The sequence below is a fragment of the Alligator sinensis genome, unplaced genomic scaffold (assembly GCF_000455745.1).
Source record: "Alligator sinensis unplaced genomic scaffold, ASM45574v1 scaffold745_1, whole genome shotgun sequence".
Taxonomy (NCBI): Eukaryota; Metazoa; Chordata; order Crocodylia; family Alligatoridae; genus Alligator; species Alligator sinensis.
Window position 1 is genome coordinate 1,349,369 of NW_005842119.1, and position 27,465 is coordinate 1,376,833.

The window sequence follows — 27,465 nt, forward strand, 5'->3', positions numbered from 1 at the left end:
GTCAGAGCACACAAATATATGTATATAAATGCCCAGAAACTTGATTGGGTAGATTCTTATTACTACAGTACTGACCAAGAAAATATCAAAGAACATGTCCAGGGGATGTGCTCTGTTGAAACTGTATATAGTTCACATAGCATTTCAATTTATAAAGCAAACAATTTAATGAATCAGGCATGAGAATTCATAATGCACATGCTACTTAGTTGATCACTACTGCCTGTGATGTGATGCAGAACTGCAATGACCTAAAACCAACACACTAATGCAATGTCAACAAAATAAGCAGTTTAAGTTAAGACTGAATGTTTCTTCACAACTGGCTAAAAACAGAAATACTGATGTACTAGGGCACGAAGTTAGTATAAATAGATTTTATTGAAGTCAGTACTTCTGTACTGAGGCTGAAGATTGTGTCTACATAAGCACAAGTTGTAACATTTCACAACTTCTAAAAGGAATGTCAACAATTACAACGATCATGCATACCATGGTCGATAATCACATTTTAGAAGCATTTTCAACCATTTCTAAAGAAATGCTTATAACATTGTTATATAGAGAACTACTTTCAATAAACTGCAAAACATTGATCAGCTTTTCCAGTATGAGCTACAGTGTCAACACAAAAGGGAGGCATAAATGTTTAATTTATGAAATCAGAATGGAATATTTACTGTAAAGAAAAAATAAAAAGCTTTCAAATAAAGGCCATTATTGAACCGAAGTGAAGAGCACAACTTGAACTTTGAGTTTGTTCATCCTTTAAAGCTGTCCTCTGAGTAACTTCAGTTCAAAGCATAAATTCAGTACTGCGAGTATTCCTTGGACTGAAGTTTGGCAATGATGCGGTCCAACTGTCTCTTTGCTTCACACTGTGGGAAATTGCTCATGTCATAATATTGAGGGGCAATTTTCACCAACCTGCCAGAAAACAAAAGCATGTAATTAATACACAACTCTGATCATACAGCCTGTAGCAACTCTGCCCAATTAGCAACTACATCAAATAATTAAAGATACACAATCTTTAATACTGTCTGGAAATGTACATATCCCATGTTGTGAATCACAAATTAAGCCATAAAAGGGTCATTTTGAAATTTCACAGGGATAAGTGGCTTAGCATAGAACTGTCTAAAACCTTATATAAGCAGCAGAAAAAGTTATAAAGTGTGTCTGGACTGGCGGTAGTCCTTTCAAAGATTAAATAGACTCTCTAGAGCGTACAGCTGTTCTTATCAAAGACTTCAATCCCATCACGTGCCAGAGGAACAAGATACCTGATTTTCAATTTCCATTTAATAGACAATCAAACTTTGATTGACTACGTGCCTAGGAAATATTTAAACAAACCAGAAAAATCTCCCTAGAAGAAACCTTGAGACAGAACTGAATTACATTATTTGTTTTAAAATCTACTAAATGTTGCATTATGCTCAATGATTTACTTCTTGACAATAGTAGATAAGCATTCTAAAAAAAAAAGTTAGTGATCTGCAGTCAGCATTCCAAAACACTCCAAGTACAAGAAACTTTATGGCTGCAACTAAGTGAAAAAACATAAGAAGCCACTTGATTAAAAAAAAACAAATAAAGGAGCTTGTAGTAACCCCTGACATTTAAGTCATATATTAAAACCAAGAAACTAGCCTCTGGCTGCTACCAAAGCAGCAGCTAAAAGCAAGTGCATCATCAAGACACTAGAATTTTAAATCAAAAGAACTATTATTTTGCTTTTCAAGGGTGAAATCTTGACCCCACAGAAGTCAATGCTTGTCAATAACAAACTTGTCATTTACTTCAGTGAAGTGGAGGATGTCCCCTCAAGGTTGAGGTAACATTGCATCTTCTTACTCAGTCCTTAAAAAAGGGTTCAAGTAAGTCAACATTTAAAACAGAATTAAATAAACAGATAAAGAGGCAACACTGTAACTGGCAGGAGGAGGAGGTCAGGGTCCAGCCAGGCACTAGAATCCCTCCCACCCCTTCAATGAGCCTTTGCCATAGCAGAGGCAGCCCAGTGCCCAACAGTACATCTTGGATGCTAGGGGAACAAATGGGGCACCAGGAGCAACTCCCAGGCAGCCCATACCATGGGCCTACTGCCACCAGAGCCAATACTACTACAGCAGCAGTGGGAGCTGCTGCCTTCAGTGTGTAGGGTGCTAGGGCAGGTAAGCCTTGCCATTCCCTCATCCTCCAGCTCCTCCACCACCCAGATACTGAACGAACTCACTGTGCCTCTGAAAAATGATTAAGAGCGTGTTTTCCTCTTGTTTCACAAGCAGCTCCCATTTACATAAATGGGAGCTTTCAGTACAGGTCAGGGAAACTCAACTGGCTGCAAGTACACTCATATCACGCCCATCTCCCAAAGCATCTTACAGTAGACCACTCAGAGAGAGGAGGGGAATATTAGGGAAGTACATTCCCTCAAAACTCCCTATTATTTAAAAAAAATCCTTAAGCATAAATCTTTTTGCTCACCATTCTGGCTTGATGTCTGTACATGTCCGGATATAGTTCTTTGTCGTAAGAACAAATTCATTATAAAGCACCCATTCAGGTTTGTGGTCAAGAACAGTGGAAGGATGCAACTGCACCACTTGGTTGTCTTTCACTGTTAGGTAATGCCCTGTTCGTTCCAAATGTGCCACCTAAGTTAAAGGCGATAAAATAAAATAAGATGAAATCAACCTTTCAACCTTTATGCAAAATAGATTTCTTCCAGTGTATCAAATTAAAGACTACTTATTTCCTATACAATTTTATAAGACACTTGTGGTCTTGGAAATATTTATTTTTGTCCAAAATGAGTAATCTTCACTTTCAAACATGTCTCATGCATTTGGCACACTGCTTGCCACCCAAAAGTACCTATTTATATTACTAACATATTTCATATGTTTCTGTCAGTTGCCAAAGAACACATGCGTTTGTGAACAACTCTGAACAAAAACACAAAACTAGTTAATTGTTATTTTAGGACAGAAGTCACAAGCAAAACAGCATATCAAATATGGTTCTTTGAAATGTAAGCTTGCTAAAAAAAGTTTATGTCCAATCTATTTCAAAGCCAGTACTGGTTCAACAAGGACATCTGTTTTGAGCACACGAGGTGCAGTAGTTCCTTCTGGACTGATAACAACATTCAAATTGTCATCATTATACCACTTTGATAGTACTTTGCCTTGTAATAGAAATGTTTACTAAAGGTCCTGAGAGACTGATTCTGACCCAATAGAAAAGCTGGAGATCTAGTATGTCAGAGGGAAGAATTATCTTGAAGTTACAGCATAAAACCAACTGGGTTCAGCAACACAAATTAAGTCAGTTAACTTCTCTGCCAAAGTTCCTATCTATGAAAGTACTGCAACACTTAAATTCATTAGGATTTGGTAAAGCAGAGTTTCTTAACTGGCTAGCTCTACAAGTATAATTAAACTTGACAGAAAAAAAGAAATATAGCAAAGCTGGAGCAGTACAAACCGTGGAGCACGTGCATTCTCTCTTTTTTTTTTTTTGGTTAATCAGTCTTTGGCCTCTTTTGTAAACTAGATTTTTTATAGATTGTCACTAGATTTTATAGTTAACTGTCTGGGGAATTTAACAAAAATCTTAGTCAAAAGATCTGCAGGGAACTTTTAATTATTTCTGCTTAATCAACAGGAATCCTGGCTTTGTGCGTTAAAAAACTGCAAATTCTCCGATTTAAAGACCCCAAATCTGTGTTTTTCCATGATTAAAATGAAAAGCCACTATATATACAGGTATCAGTTGAACACAATATTTGCTTTAAAATTATAAATATATCAATAAATCTGGAAGCCTACCAGTGCCTCAATCACTATAGTAAAATAAATTCTAAATACAGATAAATTTTGGCATTTGATTTTGGGTTCTCTCTCATGGAAGATCAGAGCTCCCCCTTTGCCCCCCAGGACATGGGTCAAGCTGCAGCTGTCCCCTCTGCTAGTTTGTGGCACTGCACAGCCCTGATAGGTCAGTGCTCTGCCCCTGCCCATCCCATTGCTCCTAACTCCCCTGCTCACCTCTGACCCAGAGCCCTCCCCTTCATCACCCCAGCCATGCCAGCCAGAGTGGAGTCCGTGATGGGGGGCAGATGGGATGCAGACTGCCCCGCTGTGGGCTTCGGGCTCCCTGCCCTGCTACCCTTCCCCTGGGGGCCTCCACAGCGCAGTGGGTGAGACTCAGCACGGGAGGGCAGAGCAGGGCTCAGGAAGCCTGGTGCCACTACCAGGAGCCCTGTGCCGCCATAGCAAGGTTCCCCCTGCATGCCTGGCAATAATGGGGGGCACAATTATGTGCCACCACCTCCACTGCTTCCAGGCACCAAGACTCCGCGTCCTACTCTGCCCTCCTGTGCTGGGTCTCACTCACAGCACTGTGGAAGCCCTCAGGAGGATGGCAACAAGGCAGGGAGTCCCAAGCCCGCAGCTGCCAACCCCCTCCAAAAGTGCACAAAGCAGTGGGGAACCAGCCCCTCTGCTGTCCCTCAGACGAGCTGCCTGTGACTCTGTCCCACTCCCTGCGTGGGGCTTGCAGTCACACATTCCTGCCCAGCACAACCCTGGCTGGGCAGCACCCCCAATCCCAGCCCTACCCAACTCCCTCTCCCTCACTATGGGGGCCTCAATCTCCCTTCCTCCCCCACAGAATTATCTGACGGAACTGCTCTCCATGCTGCCTGGCCACCACATGCATGTGTGAGCATGCACATGCATGTGGCACCCCCTGCCTAGTTACTCTCCTCCCACTCCCCCCTAGCCCAAGGGTGGGCAATTATTTTGGGTGGAGGGCCACTTAATGAGGTTTGATGAGCTTGAGGGCCACATGGGTAGTCCCGCCCCTTGACAGTCACCCCACCCCCCTGATCGCCATCTTGGGACCGGAAGTCCAGCCCCTAACCCCTGACCTTTGCCACTGCAAGTACCTCCCCTTTCCCTCTAGAAATACTCCTTTTGGGAAGGGAAAGTTGCTATCTTAGAACCAGAAAAAAAACCATATCATATACTAGAAGTCACCTACTATAACATATCTTTTGTAACAAAATTAAAATATTTTTGTTATGATTTGTATTTGCGTACTGTATATAGAAGTGATTGCTTAGTAACTCAAAAATAAATCTGTAGTGTTGTATATTGTGTCAGGGGTGTGGTTGGGAATGTGTGCATGTATGGTGGGTGGTGTGCATGCGTGTGCGTGCATGCACGCGTGCACACACACACACGTGTGGTGGAATGTGGGGGGGGTGAGCACGTGGGGGTGTTGTGGAGTGTGTGGGGTGGTGTTTGGGAGGGAGTGTGGGTGTGTGGCATCTGTGGGGTGTGAGGAAGGGAGGGGAGGTGTGGGAATTCCCCCCATGTTCCGCTCATGGTGCAGCAGCAGGCGGGGGCACTCAGGGTGCTTGTGCCTGATGGCATGCAGCTCTGGCCAGTGCTGCACACTGTGGCAAGCACAACCTAGCCAAGCTGCCTCTATGGCCAGCACTCCCTGCCATGAACATGCAGCCCCTGCATTTGTACAGCAACAGAGGGAAGCTCCATGCACTGGAGCTGGCTGCCTGTGCCGCTCTCTGCTGTACAGGTCCCAGGACTCTGCGGGGAAACAGGTGCCGGGGCTCTTCTCTGTTTCCAGCGGAGTCCTGGGACCTCAGTGGCAACGGGTGGGGAAGGCAGCTGGCTCCAGTGTGTGGAGCTTCCTTCTGGCGCTTTGCGAGTGTGGGGGCTGTGTGTGCGTGGTGGGAAGCTCCGGCAATAGAGATGGCCAAGCTGGGCTTTGTTCCTTGCTGCTATGTGCTGCACTGGCCAGAGCTGCACCCCACCAGACACCAGTGCCAGCAGTGGGCATGAGCACCCCTACCTGCTGCTGCCGTCTGCCAGCACTGCATGCAATGGGCCCAGTGTGTGTATGGTGTGTGGGGGGGGGGGGGGGGGGGGGGGGTCCTCCCACCCTACCCCCTCACTCACACCCACACTCTGCCCGCCTGAGCTCCATGCTGCTGCCGCCTCCACCCTGGGCACAGGTTCCCCACTGCTGCCAGCCCCAGCCCCACACTCCAGCCCAGCCAGCCCCTGCTGTTTCCCTACCTGGTACTCAGAGCAAGCAAGACTGAGAAAGCTGAGCAGGTCCCCTAGCAGCTGCAACAGTGGCAGGAGCATCCCCACCTAAAAGCTGTGTGTTGGCCAGCTGGGCTCTTCTGCCCATGAGGGTGGGAGCAAGGCACAGTGCAGTATGTTGGCAGGGAGGAGTGTATACGTGGGTGCCTCATGCTCACTCTTGCAGGCGGAAGGGCTGAACATGGTACAATTGGTTGGTGGGTGCTGTGGGCCAAAAGAAAAGTGCCTAGTGGGCCAGATCTGGCCTGCAAGCTGTATTTGCCCAGCCCTGCCTTAGCAGTCTAGAACTCTTCCAGACTACAATGAAAAACTTGCCATTTCCCACGTCTTTCCCCTTAAAAAGAGAAAAACTGTGTTTTTCTGTCGCGAATGGAAAATCTGGGCCCCTGCTCATAATTTAAGTCAGAGTATTTATGTGGTTTTAGAAGCAGCAGATCATTATCCAAATGGGGAAAAAATGTAACTAAGAAATTGCATCATTTTCAAAGAAGCTACGTGGTTTTCCACCTTTCACAATGGAAATCCAATGCAAGCCCCAAGAGAATTTTCCTCTTTGTATTAACTAACTTAATATTTCTAAAAGGTAGACTGTACTTATCAGATTCCTGATATTAGGAAGTTGCGTGTCTTTTCATTTTAAACTCAAATGATATCAATTTATAAGTAAGTTATTAGGGCTGTTATTTTTAATTATTTTTAAATAAGTCACAATCAAGTATTCAGCAACTTAACTAATCAGATAAATATTTTGAAAAAAATTAACTAAGTATTTTTTTAGTGTTATACTGAACAGGTTATTTCCTCATTTTTAAATCAATAAGTCTAATAAGATAACCTAAATTACAATTTATTTTATAGGCAATATTGAGAGTTTTTATAATCTGATAACAGTTTCATTGCGATAGATTAGAAGTCACACAATGGAAATAAGAGGCGATGTCCATCAACTACACACACGTACCTGCATAAAATAACCAGTAACCAAAGCCTTTCTTATATTGATGTAATAGTCTCTGCTTGTAAAATCTGTGCTTCTACGAGGCAAATTAAATCTATCCATGATTCGTGACAGCTGCTGGCGTACATTGTCTGCAGACATCAGGGACCTGTAGTTAATGAAGTTGTCATAACACCACTGAACCGACTCATGATCTGCAACATTAAAAAACATGAATCATCCAAAAATGAATTATTTCCTCCAATTAAAACAAGTAAATAAAATAGTGACCAACTGAAGACTCTTTTGCATTGCATATGAAATAAATGCACAAGGGTCTTTTACTAAATTACAGAATCAAACAACAACGATGAGACTATCCTTACTATATAAATGTACCATGTATAAAGTATTTCATACACACACACACACAGACGTGTGTGTGTGTGTGTGTGTGTGTGTGTGTGTGTATATTATACATACACAATGTGATACTGTATTCAATTAACAGCTACATATAATTAATAAAAACATCCTCTTTAAATAATGAACAATTTTACATCTTTGACATTTTGAACTAACATTTCTAATGCTGGAAAGAAAAATTAAAGCAGATTTCTGTGATAGGCACATGCTACTAGATTTGTAACATTTCAAAAATTCCACACCTCTAGATTCCTATATTATTCAGAGTAGCCAGCTACCAAGGCTACCCGTGAACTTGTACTACATTTTTATGCGTTTCCTACTCCAAAATAAAAAAGTGTTACCATCTTTGGGTAGCTATCTTCTCAAAGCCTGCACAGGGAACAGACCCTCTTCCACAACTGAAAAAGGAATTCAACTACAGGGGAGAAGTACTTTCAAGTTATTGCTCAAAAAAGGCATCCTTCCATTTCCACTAGATCTGCTTCATTTTGAACAAGTACATACTCTGGAACAGGGATTTGACCTCCAACCTCTTATAGCTTAGGCAAATGCCTTGGCTGTTAGGCTAGTCAGTCTCTCCCTCATTCTTTGGCTCAACAAATAGTTCTTTATTGGAACAAGAACAGTTCTGAATGAATGTTATTGAAAGAGAAGCAACCCAGACTAGCTATCCTACATTATAAGCTAGAAAGTATTATTTCAGTGCTAAATGAGGACAGAAAGCTGCCACTCTCCTTGGCAGAGCATTCTGAAGTTCTATATATATAGGGTTTGTTGGGGGTGGGTGTTTGTAAATCATCACTGTTTTCACACTCCACATCAGGTAGGCAGTTAATTTAAAATGCTTCCAAATACAGTATAAGTACATTTGGTATCCATATCATATTAGAGGATGGACTAATCTGTAGAGTTTTAAACCCTCAAACTAAGAAACTAATGGGATCTGTGGAAACAGTGCAAAATTCTCCAAATGATGAATGTTTGCAAAAGCTTCTCAGTCACAGTTTTTAAAGAAAAGGCATCTTTAGTTTCTTCTACTAAATAACATAAATGCTCTATTCCTTTATTACCGTTGCACATGTGGTTACTGTAAAACACAGTGGTGTAAAAATGCACGTTTAAGTTAATATGATTTAAATAACCAGCCTTCTTTAGTGGCAGCAGAAAGAGTAAAGAAACGAGTAAAATAGACTCAATTCTGCTTCATAGTTGTTAGGCACAGTTGTTAGCCAAATCTTTGATTTGTAAATCTTTTTATTTATTAATTATAAGAAAAGACCACAGGTGGATTATCAAGATCCAGGTTAATCTTGCTCAGCCATTTAAGTGATTGGTTGACTTGTAAAACAGGGTAAATTCATCATTAAAAAGTCATTAATAGAAAAAAATATACGCTGAAATCCAGTGTGCCACTTTTATAGTAATGTTTCAAAAACAAAGCTCTTATCTTCACCTCTCTATCACTTTGATCTTGCGCATGCTGCCAAAATACTCTCAAATAAAGATTGATTTTATTGAAGAGCATACTGTGTTTGTATAGATACATACAGATCATAGTAGCAATACTCCCATGATAAATTACAGACTCATGTGATAAACATATCATTCAATGCTAAAAAACCACCTGTTCTCTGCCCATCAATACATCTCTGAGACCTATTCCAACCTTTAAGCAGCTTTAAAAAAATTACTCTTTTCCAAATGAGACTGGAACTAGCAATATAGCTCACCTAGATATGAAATCCCCTTTGCCTTACTCTATCTAAAAGTTACCTCTATGGGAACAAACAAAATTCAGTCCAGCATAGACTTCCTATACCTCATATCACAGATTCAAATCCCTCAAATGTTTAGAAAAGGTAAATTTCTTGCTGTATAATATTACCCACTTGGGGGTGGGAAGTGTTCAGGGGCTGAAAGGGCAGATACAGATTGCTACTTTAGGTAATTATGGAAAGATTTCACATTTATTAATTTAGCCCATCTCTCTTTCAGTTCTTGAGATAACTACAGGTTAAGGAATATCAGAAACTTAGTAGTCTCTAGGTCCATCTGTAACCTTCACCCACGAAACCAAGTGCCTGTAGCCGGTAACGTGGGGCCTCTGCAAGACACGTTAGGAAATCTGGTTCTCGCACCAGGCGACAAGGCTAACCTATTTAACTATTTCTTTGCCTCCATTTTCCTCAACAGGAACCAGATCAGCCCATCCGCCGGGACCCCCTCAGGCCCCAGGGGAGGCGCACCCAGGCCTAGGGTGAGTGAGGATCTCCTCAGGGAACTTCTGGAGGGACTGGACGTATTTAAATCAGCTGGTCCTGACTATCTCCACCCCAGGGTGCTGAGGGAATTAGCAGAGGTCATTGCGGGACCCCTGGCATGGCATTACGAGCACTCGTGATGCTCTGGTGTGGTGCCAGAGGACTGGAAAAGGTCCAATGTGGTTCCCATTTTCAAAAAAGGGAGGAAGGAGGACCCAGGGAACAATAGGCCAGTTAGCCTTACCTCGATCCTGGGTAAGCTTTTTGAGAGAATTATCCCGGCACGTGTCCACGAGGGGCCAGCAGGGGAGGTTATGCTTAGGGGCAACCAACACGGGTTCATTAGAGGCAGGTCCTGTCAGATCAACCTGGTGGCCTTCTATGACCAGGTCACAAAATCCTTAGACGCAGGTGTAGCAGTGGACGTAGTCTTTCTGGACTTCAGGAAGGACTTCGACACTGTTTCTCACCCCATTCTCATTAAAAAACTAGGGGACTGTGGCGTTGACACCAACACAGTCAAATGGGTTACTAACTGGCTGGAGGGCTGCACCCAGAGAGCGGTGGTGGATGGGTCATTTTCAACCGGGAGGGATGTGGGCAGTGGGGTCCCCCAGGGCTCAGTCCTCGGACCCATGCTGTTCAACATCTTCATCAGTGACTTGGACGAGGGGGGAAAAAGCACCCTATTCAAATTTGCTGATGACACTAAGATGTGGAGGGATGTGGGCATGCTAGAAGGGAGGAATAGGCTGCAACTGGACCTAGACAGGTTACAGGGGTGGGTGGATGAGAACAGGATGGGTTTCAACACTAACAAGTACAAGGTGCTGCACCTGGGGAGGAAGAACCAGCAGCATACCTACAGGCTGGGGAACTCCCTTCTTGTCAATGCAGAGGCAGAAAAGGGTCTTGGAATCATTATTGATGCCAAAATGAACATGGGCCGACAGTGTGGGGACGCGGTCAGGAAGGCCAACCACACCTTGTCATGCATCCAGATGCATCTCAAGCAGGTGATCCTCCCCCTCTACGCGGCACTGGTCAGGCCGCAGTTGGAGTACTGTGTCCAGTTCTGGGTGCTGCACTTCAGGAGGGATGTGGGCAGCATTGAGAGGGTCCAGAGGAGGGCCACCTGCATGATCAGGGGGCAGCAGGGCAGGCCCTATGAGGAGAGGCTAAGAGACCTGAACCTGTTCAGCCTCCACAAGAGAAGGCTGAGGCGGGGATTTAGTGGCCTGTTACAAACTAGTCAGGGGGGACCAGCAGGCATTGGGGGAGTCCCTGTTCCCCCGAGCACTACCAGGAGTGACTAGAAATAACTGTCACAAGCTGGCAGAGGGTAGATTCAGACTAGACATCAGGAGGTGCTACTTCACTGTCAGGGCAGCTAGGATCTGGAACCAACTCCCAAGAGAAGTGGTGCTGGCTCCTACCCTGGGGGTCTTTAAGAGGAGGCTAGATGAATGCCTTGCTGGGGTTGTTTGACCCCAGCGCTCTTTCCTGCCATGGCAGGGGGTCAGACTTAATCTGTCAAGGTCCCTTCCAACCCTACAAACTATGAAGACCTGAGAGACAAATGAGAGAGCAGCAGTAGTAGAGGAACCTAACAGCCAGAAAACACAATTTAGGAGAACATACATGTGCAGGTCTTAATGCATCAATCTTCCAGTAAAATGAAATTACTTCCAGATGCAAAAAAAGGAAACAGTGACAGTCCTGCTGACTAAACACTACTGTGTTATTGTACATGCTAAATTTTTTTCTTTTACAGAAATGCTGGAGTATAACCATCTGATTTCTTTGAGCTAGGATCTCTTAATTCATATTTGACAACAAGCTCATTATGTAATATCACATTAAAACCTGGGTTCATACTTACTTTGTTTGAAAGCATGGTAGACATTCAGCAAAGTCAAATGATCTCCATCTATGTGGGCAAACCTCATCTTGGCTTCATCTGCTGCTTTCTTGGCTTCCGTGGGGCGAACAAAACACTGTGGGACTAAACAAGGTTGGTATGGGCCCAACACAAACGCCCATATCGATGAGTCACGCATTCACAGATAGAGGAACAAGGCCTAGCTAGGTCAGTTCACAGAGCATAGGGCAGGGCAGGATGGCCTCCAACTGCATCTTGGACTGTTTACTACCTTGATTTGGTACATCAACACCTAACCACATCTGTAAGACAAGAGGGTTTCAAAGCTACAGAGTACCTGATTATTTTGACTAGCACTATAAATAGGCATCAAAATCTTCATACTGAAGGCCATCAGGATTGTCTAAATATACTAGAAGGTTCAATAGATCTTAATTTAAGACGCAGTGCTCATAGCTGTACCAATACTACACTGAAGTGACAGTGAATTTCTAAGACGGGGTCTTCTTAAAGAGACTCTCTGAAAAGTCCAGGAATTTTCAAGCTATATTGCACTATTCTGTGCCAGCTGCACATCAACTGTATTATCAGTCTGCTACTACGCAACTTCAATAGTGTTCTGTCACCTCCAGTAGGTATTGCTATCAGCACTGGTATACAAAAAAAAAGCTTAGATGAATGAGAAAGTGTCGACAGGTCTACAGTTGTGATGGTAGCGGTAGTGGTGGAAGGTTATACCGCCCTTTGGTACTAATTGAGGCAAAAATCCAAATCTGAAGGTCATCAAGTTCTACCTAGCCTCATGGTCTCTTACATTATTTTATCCCTCAAGAATACTTTGACATGTATTTGAAACCAGAAATATTAAGTGCCAAAATCTAAGAGAACTATGGACAACTGAGTCAACAAATAGTTATTCCAGCATCACTTAGTTCAAAGTTTGTCTGCATTCCAAGAATAATCTCCCCATCTTCATAGGTTTGTTAACACTGAACTAAGTTTATATAAATTTGAAAGTTTTTATGCATCTTCACCCCATATAAAATGCTCAGAGTCTGACTTTTCTTTAAGTCGACCACATGTAAAACAAAAACAAATTACCTAAGCTTTTATATAAACTTCAAATGTTAAATAATTAAATGCTATGTAACATGAGAAACGTACAGCCCTGAAGGCCTATGTCCTTCATTTTACCAGGCACAGAGGACCATGCACATCTCTTCACACCTAAAGACCACATACCTCAACATCACACTTCTGCATATATCATTTGTCCCTAACAAATAAATGGGTCTTTTTATTTTTTTATTCATATAAAGCTTGAACATGTTATTTTTAAATACCAGGTATACTGCATGGAACGCAGCAAGAGATGGATACTGCAATATCAATGCTAGTGAAGTACCATGTTGTTCAATTCACATGGTAAAAAGAAAAAAAAAAACAAACCTTAAAGACCAAGGTGTTATATAAATGCAGGAGCTGAAGGAACACCCATTACTTTTACAGTTCAATATGTGAAAACAAAGGAAACCAAGTGTTGTTTAAACATCTAGCTTCAGTTAATAAAGAAATTCAAAATTGTACTGTCACTGTATTAGCTTACTGTTTTGAATACTTATACACAGCATGCACCACAAAAAAGGCACATCGTTATGAGACTTCTGCCACAGCAGCAAGAAAATACAGTGAGTTCAGGAATAAATGCTGCAAAATACCCTAGATTTATTTAGCTTAAGACAGACCCTCAAAACTCTTTAAAACAACCTTTTGTACAAGGACTACATGAAGTGAGATTTAACTCATTTTATGTGCTGTTGTGTTCAATAACACTGTGCCTTCCTCCTTTGTTGTTTAGTTCTTCCTTTTATCCTAAACAGCTAATCTCTGAATCGATACTAGAAAGCTCCCATTTGTGCTTTCTACAATACAATGAGTCTAGTTACCAGCACAGCTGCCTGCCTTGTAGAACATCCACTAAAAATAATGGATCTGGGAGCTTTAAAAGGACTATATTTTAACTGCAGCAAAGAATGGGACCATCCTTCAGCAGCTTCTTGCATGTTACTGCTATGCTAAAAGCTACACATGTATTTTAAAAAAGCATGGACTGTGAGGGAAGAATCTAAATTAAAAAAAAAAAAAAGACTATAAATTGCAGCTGAAGACAACAGGAAATATACTAGACAATTTGATCAGACTACAGATTCTGGGGTGGGTAGGAAGGGGAAAAGGGGAAAAAAAGATGGACAAAAAGGCAGGCACCAACCTACCACCACCTCCGCAAATAAAAGTTACCATTTAAATTAAAAAGAATTATATTCTGCCCTGCCCATCTGCTCTGAGTCTGAACAATCATAACTCTAAAACAAACATTTTAGCTTGTTCTTAAAAAAACAAACAACTTTTCATATCATAATATGCTACAAGACTAAACTGAAGAAAGAAATTTTACACTTATCCAAAACATTTTTCTAACCATCTATATGAAATACGTAACCATTTCAAGAAGGATGAGAAGTAGGTGTGTATTGAAAGAAGTCTGTAAAACAATAAGAACCAACATATAGTATCCCCATTGCCAAAAATCAGGCTAAAATTTGCTCTCATCTTATTAAGACGAGGCATAAAGCCAATTCTTCTATATGACTGGGGATCTAAACAAAGTCTGTTTGACTTCATTTTTTCCTCCAAATATCTCTTCTTGACAAGCATCTGTTAGGGCGTATTAACATCCATTTATTGCAGCAGCTATGCAGACAAATCCATTAAATTATAGATAGGCAGTCTCAACTGACGTTTCCTTTTACAGCTTAAGAGTAGTAATAAATGTCTATTCTCTATGAGTTTCCCTTTTACTTTGAAAATTAGAAAATGTATACTGTATTGCATTTACCCATATTGTTCAGAAAAAAAAAAAATCAGAACACTTTAGAAAGAGTGAAATTTACCAACTGTATAAAAGGAACACCACAAATTAGATTAGCTGAACTGATAGTCCTGTTCAACAGAAATGGAAAAATGTGTAAGAGAAACTTGTTCCAGTGGCCCAGAACTTTTCCATATTAACCAAAGGTATATTAGCTACAGTTCACAACATTACATTCTTGTTTTGCTATGTCATGCATGCTAATTTTGTTTGCTTTAAGAAATTGCAATGTCTAAACTTTAGAAAGTCACTCATAATGGCTTAAACTTTGAAGTCAGATTTATTTAAAGCGTGTTTATATGGATTAAATGTTGGCAAACTAAGTAAAGTTTCCCCAAATCGGAGATAGGAACTTTGTTTGACATTGCTTCCCTTGCTATTACCTGACAACATGGCAGTAATAGATAGGATCTCATTAGAGCAGTTGTAGTCACAACTTGCAATAACCATTTTAGCCAGTTGTGGATCCAGTGGAAATTCTGCCATCATAGATCCCAATTCAGTTAGGTCTCCATCATCATTTAAAGCAGCCAGATAATTCAAAAGCTCTAAGGCTCTCATCAGAGTTTCAGGAGCTAAAAGAAAAACACTCTATTAGTCAAGCTGCTTTTGGTAAGCAAAAATGTGACAAAGCACAAACTATTATAAGCAAGCTCATTTTTCATTCTGTAGTCAACCAAACTCTGAACACAAGCTGTCATCAAATTCAATTACAGAGACCTAGCAACCAATGAATCACATAAGACTTAGTTTCACTTTAGACAGTTCTAAACAAGATTCAAGGTACTTAAGTGGACAAAGTAGTGCCAAGTAAAGATTTAGTACAAATTTTCTTAAAATGAATTTCAAGGTCTCTTATTACCAAAACACTAACTTAATTACTAATATTTTCTATTCAACTGACTGTATTTGGAAATGTGTTTGTTTATAAAAGTAATTTGGGGATCTAATTACATACAAAATGCCCAACAGATCTCATCCATTGATATATACAACAAGCAGCAGTGGTTCCTATATCTGCTGTTGTGGTTAAGATGATGATGAAGAGACAAGGTTTCTGTCAGTGAAGAGACTCTTACTAATCAAAAAAAGCTGACTTTATCTAGTTTAAAACTGAACATGAAATATTTATCATTACCATTTATTGTCCTGTTTCTTGATAGACTTTGTTTTCTTTAGCAATCACTGTTTTAACAGAAATTTGCTATCCTTACAACTAGGATACAGCCCTTACATATAAGGCTGAATTCTGTTTCTAAAAATTACTTGTACGGTTTCTGAAAAGAACATGAAGACAATTTAAAATCTTATTATACCTAATGCATTGGCACATTCTCATTCCTATATTCTTATGCAAAATAAATACAAAGTTTCTTATTAAATCACTATTTTATACCACACACTCAGAATAAGCTGTGTGCTTTAGATGTCTGCAATCTCCCACAAATGTCCTTTAGGACATGCAAGAAAGTTATCCTAGTCCTCTGTTCCTTCAAAGCAAAAGTATCTATACACAGATAAATAGGACAGAAACTACTAGTTTTCATAATGTACTATCATGCATATTTCTCTGGTATGGAAAGGGAAGCCATGTTTAAAATGTATTATTGTTAAGTTAATTGGATAAGTGTGATGCTTAATGCACCTGTCACTTTAAGAGGGAAGAGGTGGTAGTGGCCAGTTAGAGTCAGCTGACCATGATAGAGCTGGGCTTGAAGCATACAAGCCCAGGACCTGAGCTGATCAGTTAGTCTAGCCCTGAGAGCCAGAGAGAGAAGAGTCCCTGGCAGGGCTCCTGGGTAACAGATGAACGAGGGTAAGCAGTACTGGAGGTTTAAGGAAGGGACTAAGAGGCAGAGAAGGTCCCAACAGGCCTGGGAGAGGGTCAGAGGCCTAGGAGCAAGGCCAGAGAGGGTCAGAGATGGGCAAAGCATGTGGCCAGAGGGAGGCCCAGTCACTGGGACTGATGGTCCAAGATAGCTAATGATCAGTATGATCAGTAACATCTGAGAAGCATGGGCATAGTGTAAGGAGCAGTCAGAGCCACATAATTAGCCCTTAAGACAGAGTGGAAACACCTGTGCTCAGGGGCAGAAGATCAAGTTTGGAAAGCCTTGGTACAGCCTCCCATTACCTAAAAGCTAAATGCATTGAGACGTGGCAGGTCAGAGAAAGGGCAATTCCCCAAAGGGATGAGGGCTGAAGAGGCTCCAGGGACACTACAGCCACCCCTGGGAAAGAATCCCGCTACAATCAGGTTGAGCTTTTAAGAAATGAGAGAACCTGACTTCCTTTTAGTTTTAAAACTTTTATTAAAGTAAACCTGCAACTAAGATGTACATACATGTCATACCTCAATGGCTAGGGACAGACATTACACATACTGGTTTAAGTTATCAGAAACTGATTTAAACCTGTAACAAAGCAGACATTCAGTGCACATAAATGAGTTTGAAAATGGCTGAAACTGGTTTGAGATATACCTGGCTGAATGTAGTATCAGACTTAACTGATATGGGTCAAACACCTTTATGCAATGTTTGTCCCAGACCCCTTGCTGGTTTAAGTTAAATCAAAGTCCCCCAGCATCCCAGATGCTTTCAGGCCTGGGCTGTTCTGTCCGCTTCACAGCAGGGCTGGCCCTGCCCCTCTACTCTTTCGCTGGAGCTCCAGTAGAGACTTCAGGCACTGCAGGGTTTGCCTGGCTTCCCCATACTGCCTCCACTCCCTCCCCAAGCAGGGATCCCCCTCCCCTCTCCCACAGCACAGACTGTAGCCAGCATGTGGTATAGTAGCTAATACTGAGGTGTCTGTGTGTAAGGCAGACAGGACAGTGTCCGCTTAGGGCTTTTTGAAGCTAAATCAACAGGGATCCTGGTTTCCCCCCCCCCCCCCCATATAAAAACTGCAAATTCTCTGATACAGAAAATATTAATAATTAAAATAAAGAATCACATTCTCTAATGAAAACCCAAAAAGCTGTCATTAAAATTAAAGGCTCCCCACAGCATGCCCCCCCATGCCTTATTTCCCCCCACAGCCCCTGCTCCCCCAGCCAGAGGGGACCCCCTGCTGCCAGGGATAAAGACCTGGGTCCACAGCCCCCTGCACCTGCTCCCTCCTGCCAGAGTGGGTGGGGCTGGCTCCCTGCCGTGGCACGTACTCCCGAGGAGGACAAGGGGGGATCCGCAACGCCCAGATCTTTGCACGGAGCAGGCATGTGGGCTGCGGGCGCAAGCTCCCGCCCTGCTGCCCTCCCCTGGGGCCTCCATAACCAGGCAGGCACAATCCAGAGCAGCAAGGCATAGTGGGGCTGTGCGGAGAAGCTGCTCATGGCTGAGAGCTCCCTGCTGCCCTGGCAATGTGTCTCCTGTATGCAGAGCTACAGTGAGGGCAGCAGCATGGGGTTGAGCCCCTCAAAGCAGCCCTGCACACAGCAGGCTCATCACCAGGGCCATGCGGAGCTCACAGCAGAGAACAGCTTCTCCATGCAGCCCCACTGTACCTTGCTGCCCTGGGTTGTGCCCGTCGGGCTGCAAAAACCCTGGGGAGGGCAGTAGGGCAGGAGCCTGTGCCCGCAGCCTACATGCCTGCCCTGTGCAGAGATGTGGGGGGTGCAGGTTCCCCCTCCCCACTTTGTGAGTGCACACTGTGGCAGGGAGCCAGCACCACCCCCTGGACAAGATGCCTGGGGGCCCCGTTCCACTTCCTGTTGGGGCCCTGCAGCTGCGCATTTTGGCCCCAGGCCCTAAATACCTCCCGGCTGGACAGCAGCCCCAGCCCCAGCCCTGCCCAGCTCCCTCCCTCCCTCCAGGGGCCGCAATCCCCCTCTTCCTCCCACCCCTCCGCTCATCTGCGGGAGCTGCTCTTGGGCTACCTGAAGCCATGTGCGTGTAGATACATGTGGCACCTCCTGTCTCACCACCACCCTCCTCCTGCTCCCTCCCAGCTACCTATGGGCTGGAACTCTGCCAACCTACAGGGAGCTCACTGCAAACCTGGAAAATCCATGCATTTCTCCAGTAAAATGAGAAATCCATGTTTGCCTCTGGAAAAAGGTAAAATCCGCTGCTTGCTCTGTTTTTTATGGGAAACGGAAAACCCAGATCCCTGCTAATCAACAGGTAATGTCCCTCCATTCCTTCCCTGGAAAAAGCTGTTTAAGAAAAGCTTGAACTAATGAGAGGCTTTTGTTTTCTTGACAGGCTGAAAAACACTGTTATCAACTCCTTGCTGGGCTGGTCAGGAGCAGGGTGTGTGTGGGGGAGAGAAACTCCTCCCTAATCAGAGCATTCTGCCGAGGCCTGGCCACGCCCCGCCCTCTGCTCAGCACTGTAAAAGGGAAGGGGGCGGGGAGGCGGGGCTGTTCCAGCACTCCCCAGCTTCTAGTCTGAGCCACTAAAGGCATGTGCCTGCATTTTATCAGTCCAGAGGGAATGTCTGTGCATATGCAAACCAGTTCAACCTAGCCAGGTTAGACTAACCTGCAAAGATTGAGTCAGTTCAGGCTCAGGCTTTCTGAATGTCTGTCCCTAGCAGATATGCCAGAAAGTGTGCATTACACTTTAAAACTGTCGGCCAATGTTATTTACATATCACTGTTAATTGATGTGCAATTAGACTGTATAATCAATGTTTTAAATAATAGAACTCATTAACAGAACTAATAGATTTTCCAAAGCATAGTGTGTTTTGCCTTATCCTATTTAGTTTACAGAAGGTAGATACAAAAGGGTAAAAGTGCTAACAATCAGGAGAACAGGAGATATCCCTTTTAGATGACTGCAAAAACCATTCAAATTCAAAAAACAAAAAATGCTAGTTCATACTCATTATTGCATTCATAATATTATTGAAATAAAAGTTTTCTGAAGTCACAAAGTAAGGTGCTTGCAGAAGTAAAACCACAAAACAATTTCAAGAAAACTGATAAAATACATACCTGGAGGATCCATAAAATCAAAGTGTACCAAATCATCTATACCAAGTTTCTTCAGCTGCAACACCACAGATCCCAAGTTGGATCTCAGAATTTCAGGGTAGGTGTTGTCCTGGCAAAGAGATATATTATTTCCATTTTGCTTGTAAAACCATTTCTTCCCCATCAACCTTAAATAAGGAAAATGTCATATTGAATGAAATAGTTTGAATGTTTGTAAAGGTTACCCATTAGCCAGTTTCAGGAAGATAAGATTTATCTCCTTATCTAGCTCGTTGTTTTTGGGACTACGTGCAAAAGGTCCTGACTTCGCTTAAAGTCTTAATTAAAATTTTATCTTTAGAAGTCTTTTACAAAGAGAGCAAATATCCTGAGTTCCGAGAGATCAAACCCTAAGGCCTTTTAACAAGATTGGTAAGAAAAGGGCATTTGCAGTGATATGGAAGTTTCCGAAAGGTAATTTCAAAAGAATCTGTTGAGTAAGATCCGAGCCCAAATTTGGGAGTAGTGACAGGTTGAGTAGGAGGAGCCCATCGACGGCAGCTCACTCAATAAAAACTGTAACTTACTGTCCCAATTTGGAGGTGACTATACTTGCAGAACAACGAAGAAAGAATCGCAAGTGTAGGCCGGATCAGACTGATCACCTGAACCACCCTCTCTGTGAACACGAATCTCTTAGTTCACGCTGAAGCCGCGGAGCGCCCGAAAGGGACTGAAGGAAGGGGACTTAGTCCTATCACTGCTGAGCCCAGCTCATTGAATCGTATTGCTGAGGCCAGCCTATTGAATTGTATTGCTGAGGTGAGCCCATTGAACCGTACTACTGAGGCCAACCCATTAAATTGTACTACTGAGGAATGAAAACATATTTTGGTATTTGGCTTCTCGGAAATCTAGGACTGTAAGTATATTATGAAAATAATAGTATTGATTCAAAATTATCTTTTAGTTGTAATTGTAGTTGTTTTTGTAACACTAATTCTTATAGCGTTGTTTGGGAAGGAAGTGCATTCGGAGCATTGTTTCTGATATATGTAGTTATTGTGTTCTTAATGTTTGTGGTGTTTCTTAAAGCTAAGCAGTGTTATATACGTAGCAAAGAGTTTTAAAATAAAATTGTGTTGTATGAATTAATTGTGTAAACATTGTGAAATCGTGCAATCAGCTAACAACTCCCCCAGCCAGCGCATCAAAACGAATCAGTAAATTGTGTGGGATTTTCTCTATTCCATAACCCACTAGAGACAGAAAACTGATATTTGATTTAAAAAAAACAAAAAAACAAAAAAACAAGTTGTGACTGCTTTGACAAAAGTAATCAAACTTAGGTGGGTCTATAAAGGGTTTTATTCCATGCCTCCCCAAAAGCTAAGCCAAATTAATTTTTATGTAATTAATCCTACCTGCATTTCAGTTTTGTAGGCTTTCTCTGTATACAGTCGAAAACACTTGCCTGGTCTAGTACGACCAGCACGGCCAGCTCTCTGCTGAGCAGATGCTTTACTGATGGCAGTCACCAAAAGAGACTCCACTCTAATGCGGGGATTGTACACCTATGGAGGAGTCAGAAGCAGAGGTAAAATGAAAAAAACAAGAAAAAAGGAAAATGAGTAATGTTCACACAGAGGAAAAGGCCACACAGAAAATAAAGGCTTTAGACAAGGGTTCTGAAACCCAAACGAATTGGCAGACTAGATGCCTCTGGATCCAGCCCACAGAGCTTCTTGCCACAGCTACTACATTGGCATAGCCAGGGAAACAGGCCTCATCTTAACCCCTGTCGCCAACTGCCATCAATGTTAGTGATCAGCAACAATTAGAAACACTACATTTGAGGTGATGTTCACTTTAGTGCTTCCAATATCAAAACAGCAGCCCCAGTAGCCACCCAGACAGGGGTTGTATGGTGGTGGTAATTCCTTCACTGCTGGCAGCTGTGGTCAAAAGCAAGGCCAGATTACCTATTTACATAGGATAAATGTTTGACGACTCTGCTTTAGCTCTAATTTTTTAAAACATATTCCTGGTTAGAAGCAGTCCACCTGAAAAGAGAATTCTGGCTACACCCTACAATGGGAGTGTTAACAAAGGTCCAAATACATTTAATTCCCTTATAAAGGATGCATGCTTTCTATTCATTTGCTCATGTCACTCAGACTCTCAGTTCTCTTTAGAACAACCACTTTTTTAGATCAGATCATCCTGAAAGGACTAATGCCTTAAATTTTTTCTGTACCATCCTAAAAACATTCCTGGCTCTCAGGTGATGTCATGTGTAAAGGAAATATTCTCAGTGTAATTACTAAGCTGAATAATCAAGAACTGGGATGTCTGGGAAAATAAAAACCCAACATTAAAGCTATAAATGCAACTGCACTGATGATTAAACAGTTCTTTCCCCACAAAGGAATCAGCAGATCAACACTGTGGGTACCCTCTGTGTCGAAAGAGAGATTTCTGACTTGCACACATGAAACATTCCAATACTTTGATACCTCAGCTTTAGATTACTAAGCCACAGGTACAATCCTACTATACCCAAGAGAACATCGTTGAACATTTTGTGTTTTTAATCGTTTCAAATAGCTTACTGTTTATTATTTCAAAGTTGGCAAAACAGAGAGAAATAAAATGACCAATTCAGCTTTGATTCATATGTTATTTATGACTGCATATAAGGGACTTCTGTATTTGTTCTTAAAACAAGCACATTAAGATTTCAAAAACATATTAACTTGCTTTGCTTAAACATTAAAAAATAATTTCTCGGCTTGCAACCAAACAGACAATGATAACCCACATTTCAAAAGATAATGAACAATATTTTTTAAAGGAGGAGGATCAGACCAAGCTAGAACTTTCACTTCTTCTCACCCTTGAAGTTGACACTTAACAGTAATTCTTCTTATGACTGACTATATTCAATAGCCCTGTAAACTTTCCTTCAAAATAGTCTAGAATATTTAAGCCTTAACATTAACAACTGAACATATCATTACAAGTTTTGTTGCCATAACTAGTTCTTTTAGTCAAACCACACCTCTTGTGCCCCGTCCTCTCCCTGCAGGATTGCACCTGTCCTGCATTTCTCAGGTTCACCAGCTATCCAAGGGTAATCACCAAAATCATACACACAAAACCATTTGGGTATCTGTGGTCACTTAGTGCAGACACATACTGGGATTAATCCAGAGGGTTATTCATGCCCAACTTCATTCTGGAGTAACGTTCATGTTAACTCTTAGCTTCATTTTGCTCTATGGCTCAGGTTCAAAGGAAAAAAAAATATAGAACTGTAGAAACAAAATCCTGCACTGACACAGATGACACTATAGAACAGAGAAAAGAATGAGTGGAAACGGGTCTAGCTTTTACTTGTAGAACCAAGAAGAGAGATTGCCACAGTCAAAGTTTCACACTTTTACAGGAGAATGGATCCATGCAAGACAGAACTTTGCAAAATTATCTGGTCTTGTTCAAACAATTAAAAATTGGAACTAAAAAAATTTCACTTTTTTTCTGTTGAGAGAGAGAGAGATCTTTACAGAAAGGTGTCTGTGAAAACCAGATTCTAAAACATTTTCTATCTAAGGAAGCAGCAGTTTAGGTTAATACATCAAAAATTTTACCTTTTGCTTAGCAAACCCAGGATCAATCACAAATACAACACCATCTATCGTTAATGATGTCTCAGCGATATTAGTGGATACAACAACCTGTTGAAGAACAAGAACATGCAAGTCAAAACACAGATTCTATTGTAAATACAAACCGCTTAAAACATACAAGTCAGCTATAAAGGGAATAATAATTCAGACCCCAGACACACATTCATTTGGTGGCACAATGGGATCTGATCCCAACTATCGTGCCTCCTGCTGTACCACATCTGCATGGCAGAAGGTGATATTTTTAGGATCAGATCCTAAGCACACCCTTTCTTCAAGCTGGCAAATTCAAAGCTAGATGCCAGTAGTTTAGCTCAGGGCCCCGTCAAATGGCTGACCACCTGCCCTGGTCCTGGGAAGTTTTGCGACCCCAACTGATTCAATCACCTGATTGTCAGGATCAGGGTGGGGTGCTACATGTTCGGTTTATGATGCCATATAAACAAGCCACAAAGACGTTTCACATAGTTTATGGAATATCTGTGTGGTTGGTTTGCCATTTTACAGCACCTTAAGTCAGTTGCATGTGTAGTATGTACTATTTATGGAGCGACTGACACCATAACTGCACCTTAAAATGTAACATGTGCCAAGCCAAACTGTCTACACACAAACATTTTACAGTTTCTTAGCAGTTTTTCTAGTTATGCCACATTATCACTACCTGGTTAGAGCTATGATGTAAGACCCAGACATAAATCAGAGAAAAAGCGAGAGAAAGAGCGAGAGGGGCAGGATGGCTCTGTGGGCCATATCTAGCTCATGGGGCCTATTTCTGACTCCCCTGCAATAGGCCATTATTTTAAAAAGGTGCACATCACAATTGCCTTCACAAACTGGCTGGGTTTATAATCTTCTTCTGAATGGAAGTGTTGGCAGCTAAAATGCTTTGGGCTGAACTGAACACTGTCAATGTGCCTTAGATATGCTGTAAGCATGCCTAGCAGATTTGGCATCTCAGAAGACTAAGGAATGGGAATGCTATTTATAAATTCCAAGAAGTTTTAGACATGAATCAAGAACCAAGATGTTTTGGTCAGCTAAGATGGCTGGAATTCTTGTTATCTACAAACAGCAGAACTTTAGGTGTCTACATAAGATGACAGCAAAAACATAAGGATCTATGGACTCCCAGGCACCTAAGCCCTTACATAGGATTTCTGTAGATAGGTTACTTGGATTGGAGATGCCTAAAAGTTGCTGTCTGGGCACCTAGTACAACAGCTAGAAAAAACTTAAGTTGTCATCTAAATAGAATGACTGTAAACCAGATCAGAGAAGCATTTAAACAGGTAGAGAAGCTCTCAAATGGCCAACCATAAATAAATAAATAAATAAATAAATAAATATATAGAACAAAACGTATACCATATTTACTTGAATACAAGATGAGGGTTTCCCCCCAGGTGGCATGGGGAAAATAAGCCCGTTGCCTTATAAATCACATACAAAGAAAATCTTACTAAATACACTATTATTAAACTGCTGCCAAAAGCAGCATATGCTCAACAATGGAAACCAACTATGAAGTTGATTAAATGCGGCTAGCACTGAACATGACTATAAAAAACACATGGCCTACATTGGGCAAACATACTGATAAGAACCTGCAAAAGAATAGATTAGTATAGCCCATTTGAATGAGATGCATGGTAGTCTTATTCAGATAACCCATTAAGCACAGTCTCCCTCGCCTGCCTTCCCCCCCCCCCCCACAAGTCACGGTGAGCCACAATACTGCATACAGTTCACCCAAAATCCCTGTCACCCCTTCTCTCAGCCTGGCACACATGATTAGTGTGGCCCCAGTGACATGAAGCCAGACTAGGTTGCCCTGCACCTCATCTACTAATACATTTTTGGAGCATCCCTGGACTTGTGACAAGAACACCAGGTTCCAGTCGTGAGTGAGGGCTAATTAGCACAGGGATCATTTGTGTGTGGTGGTAGGGATATCTGAAGTACTCACAGACACATACACTGAACACAGCTGAGCTATGGGGTCACTGTGGAAATGCTGTTGACTCTGGCTTTATACTAGTAGGTACCAAAGTGCTGCTCAGAAGTGTGTTTATGGAGTACCTATACTAGAACTTGCAGCAGTTTCAATAAATAAAAAAGGTAGCATGCATCAATTCTGGATGGATTAAGTGCATGGATACTAGATACAAATTGCTGCAGCCATCTTTAAATTTCAAAGTTATTGTTTTCAAATTTGCTCCTCACTTCCATATGTTTAAGGAGAGCAGTGAGGAGAAGAGGAAGGGGCTGCAAAAGGAAAAAGCTGGTGGGAAGTAGAGAGCAAAGGAGCTACCTGACCCCTCAGATTTGTTTACCCCCTGCTGTATCAGTGGGAAGGGACAAATTCAACTTCCAACGTCCAACAATTAGATTCTATACCTGGACAATGATTTTAAAAATGATAAATTTTCCATATACAGAACCTAATTATTGGGGCAGTCATCTTATATTCAGGATCATCTTCTATTCAAGTAAATGCAGTTCATGTAAATGGTCACAAATGGTGATTCATTTGTGAATCACAAAACATTTGATAAATGTTAGTATTCTCTCCTTTTTATTGATCAGGAGCTTGACAAATTAGGATTTGTCCACGATCACAGCACTCAGTGCCTGGCTGGGTTTATAACCCCAGTCCAATTCCCCATTCCGTTGCCCTAATCACTTCACTAATTACATTTGTCTGCTACTCATTATACCAATTCATCTGTTTCCAACAAGATTTCTAGAGAGTCTGGGCTTACATAACTGCCAATACAGAATCAAAGTGATAACCAGAGTGAAAAATATTTATGAAATGAACTGGAGCTGTATCATGTTACAGCAAGAAACATACGATTACAGAACAGCTCATATAGAAATGAACACACTTCATCCGAAGGTAATCCATACAAATTAGGCACAAAGATAAAAGCTTCAAGCACATCAACACAATTAAAGTAAGTGCTGACAGAGCAGCTTGATCCATTTTCATAGAAATGCTATAAATCACTTAAATTGTAAACTAAACAGTAGTGTGCCTTTGTTAAAAGGCTACTTGCTTCACATTTGGGAAGCAGACATACCTAATTCAGCTTGCTATTCAATAAATAATATGATCCAACCAGGCCTAACCTTTCTAGCTCTGCAGATGTGCTGCAAATCTAAGCATGCCCACATGAACAGTTCAGCTAAAGAGTAGATGCCCTTGCATCTACATACAACACAGTTAAGTACCGCCTTTGTCAGCCTGCTATCATTAAGGCATCTCCCTGATGAATGGCTGATGAAATCATCTTGCTGCTTTGTGTTCAGTCTACAAATGTCCAGTAATAGTTTAGGTGCTTCACACAATCTTCCAGAAATACCATTTGTGCAACATGCAATGAACTTTTTCAGGTACGTGGTAACATAGCAACCCTTTCCCTCAAACCCATCATGTTGGTACCTTTTAGAAGAAGAAAGGTCCATGAAGGGTAATTACACGCTCAATATTAGCAATGATTTGCATAGTTATTACACAATATGTAAAAAATCTTTGCAAAAACGTAAACAGAAGTAAAAGCATGAGTAGTTGTTATGAGGTTAAAAAAATTACATTAAGTTATTTATTGATAGACTTTAAGATAAACAATGGTCTTGTTCTTCCAGAAGTAGTTAACTTGATATTTAATAGCCCAATACAATGAACTGTTTGAAAGACCAATTTAACAAGTTACTTTAATATTAGATTAAATATTATATATGTATATATAATGGGTTTAACCAGTGCCTCCAACATATCTGAAACACTTTAAGATAATAAAACTCAATGTGGGATTTTAATTCTGGTGAACTCTTCCATTTAGAGACGTTAAATTGCTAAAAGCAGGACTTCAAGACTTGACTGGAATTCTCCTATTTACACCAAGCATCCTATTCAAGTTTTAAATATGCAACTAATGAAATGCTAAGTACCCTGTGATGGCCTGTACGACACCAAGTCGGGGAAAAGAGTTAACAGGCTGCAAGAGCCTGCCTGCTTAACCAGCTCCATCCTGCAACATACCCATGCAAGCTGTTATGATGATGCAACTGTCACACCTGCATGATTATGGAGCAGTACAAATATAACCAGCTTAATTTGTAGTAAAAGTTGTAATGATTTAGCTAACTTGGACTTCCATGGGCTAGTAAAATTACATCAAAGCAGCTCCTCCCAACTTTTAGAGCAGCTAAAGTGTACACTTGTCCATATTTCTAGTCTCTCTCCATGACTCATGTTGTGCTTC

General features: G+C 41.6%; 1 protein-coding gene across 1 annotated transcript in view; it reads right to left on the minus strand.

Annotated features, from left to right (window-relative positions):
- Positions 1-362: 362 nt before the first annotated feature.
- DHX15 (DEAH-box helicase 15) overlaps positions 363-27,465 on the minus strand; it is an 88,302-nt gene continuing 61,199 nt past the window's right edge. Inside the window, exons 7-14 of the mRNA XM_025205577.1 lie at positions 23,156-23,242; positions 20,930-21,079; positions 19,527-19,635; positions 14,968-15,159; positions 11,656-11,778; positions 7,108-7,298; positions 2,494-2,663; positions 363-927 (exon numbers count right to left, since the gene is read on the minus strand). Coding sequence (XP_025061362.1) covers positions 810-927; positions 2,494-2,663; positions 7,108-7,298; positions 11,656-11,778; positions 14,968-15,159; positions 19,527-19,635; positions 20,930-21,079; positions 23,156-23,242 — 1,140 coding nt within the window. The 3' untranslated portion in view covers positions 363-809. The remainder of the gene's footprint in view (positions 928-2,493; positions 2,664-7,107; positions 7,299-11,655; positions 11,779-14,967; positions 15,160-19,526; positions 19,636-20,929; positions 21,080-23,155; positions 23,243-27,465) is intronic.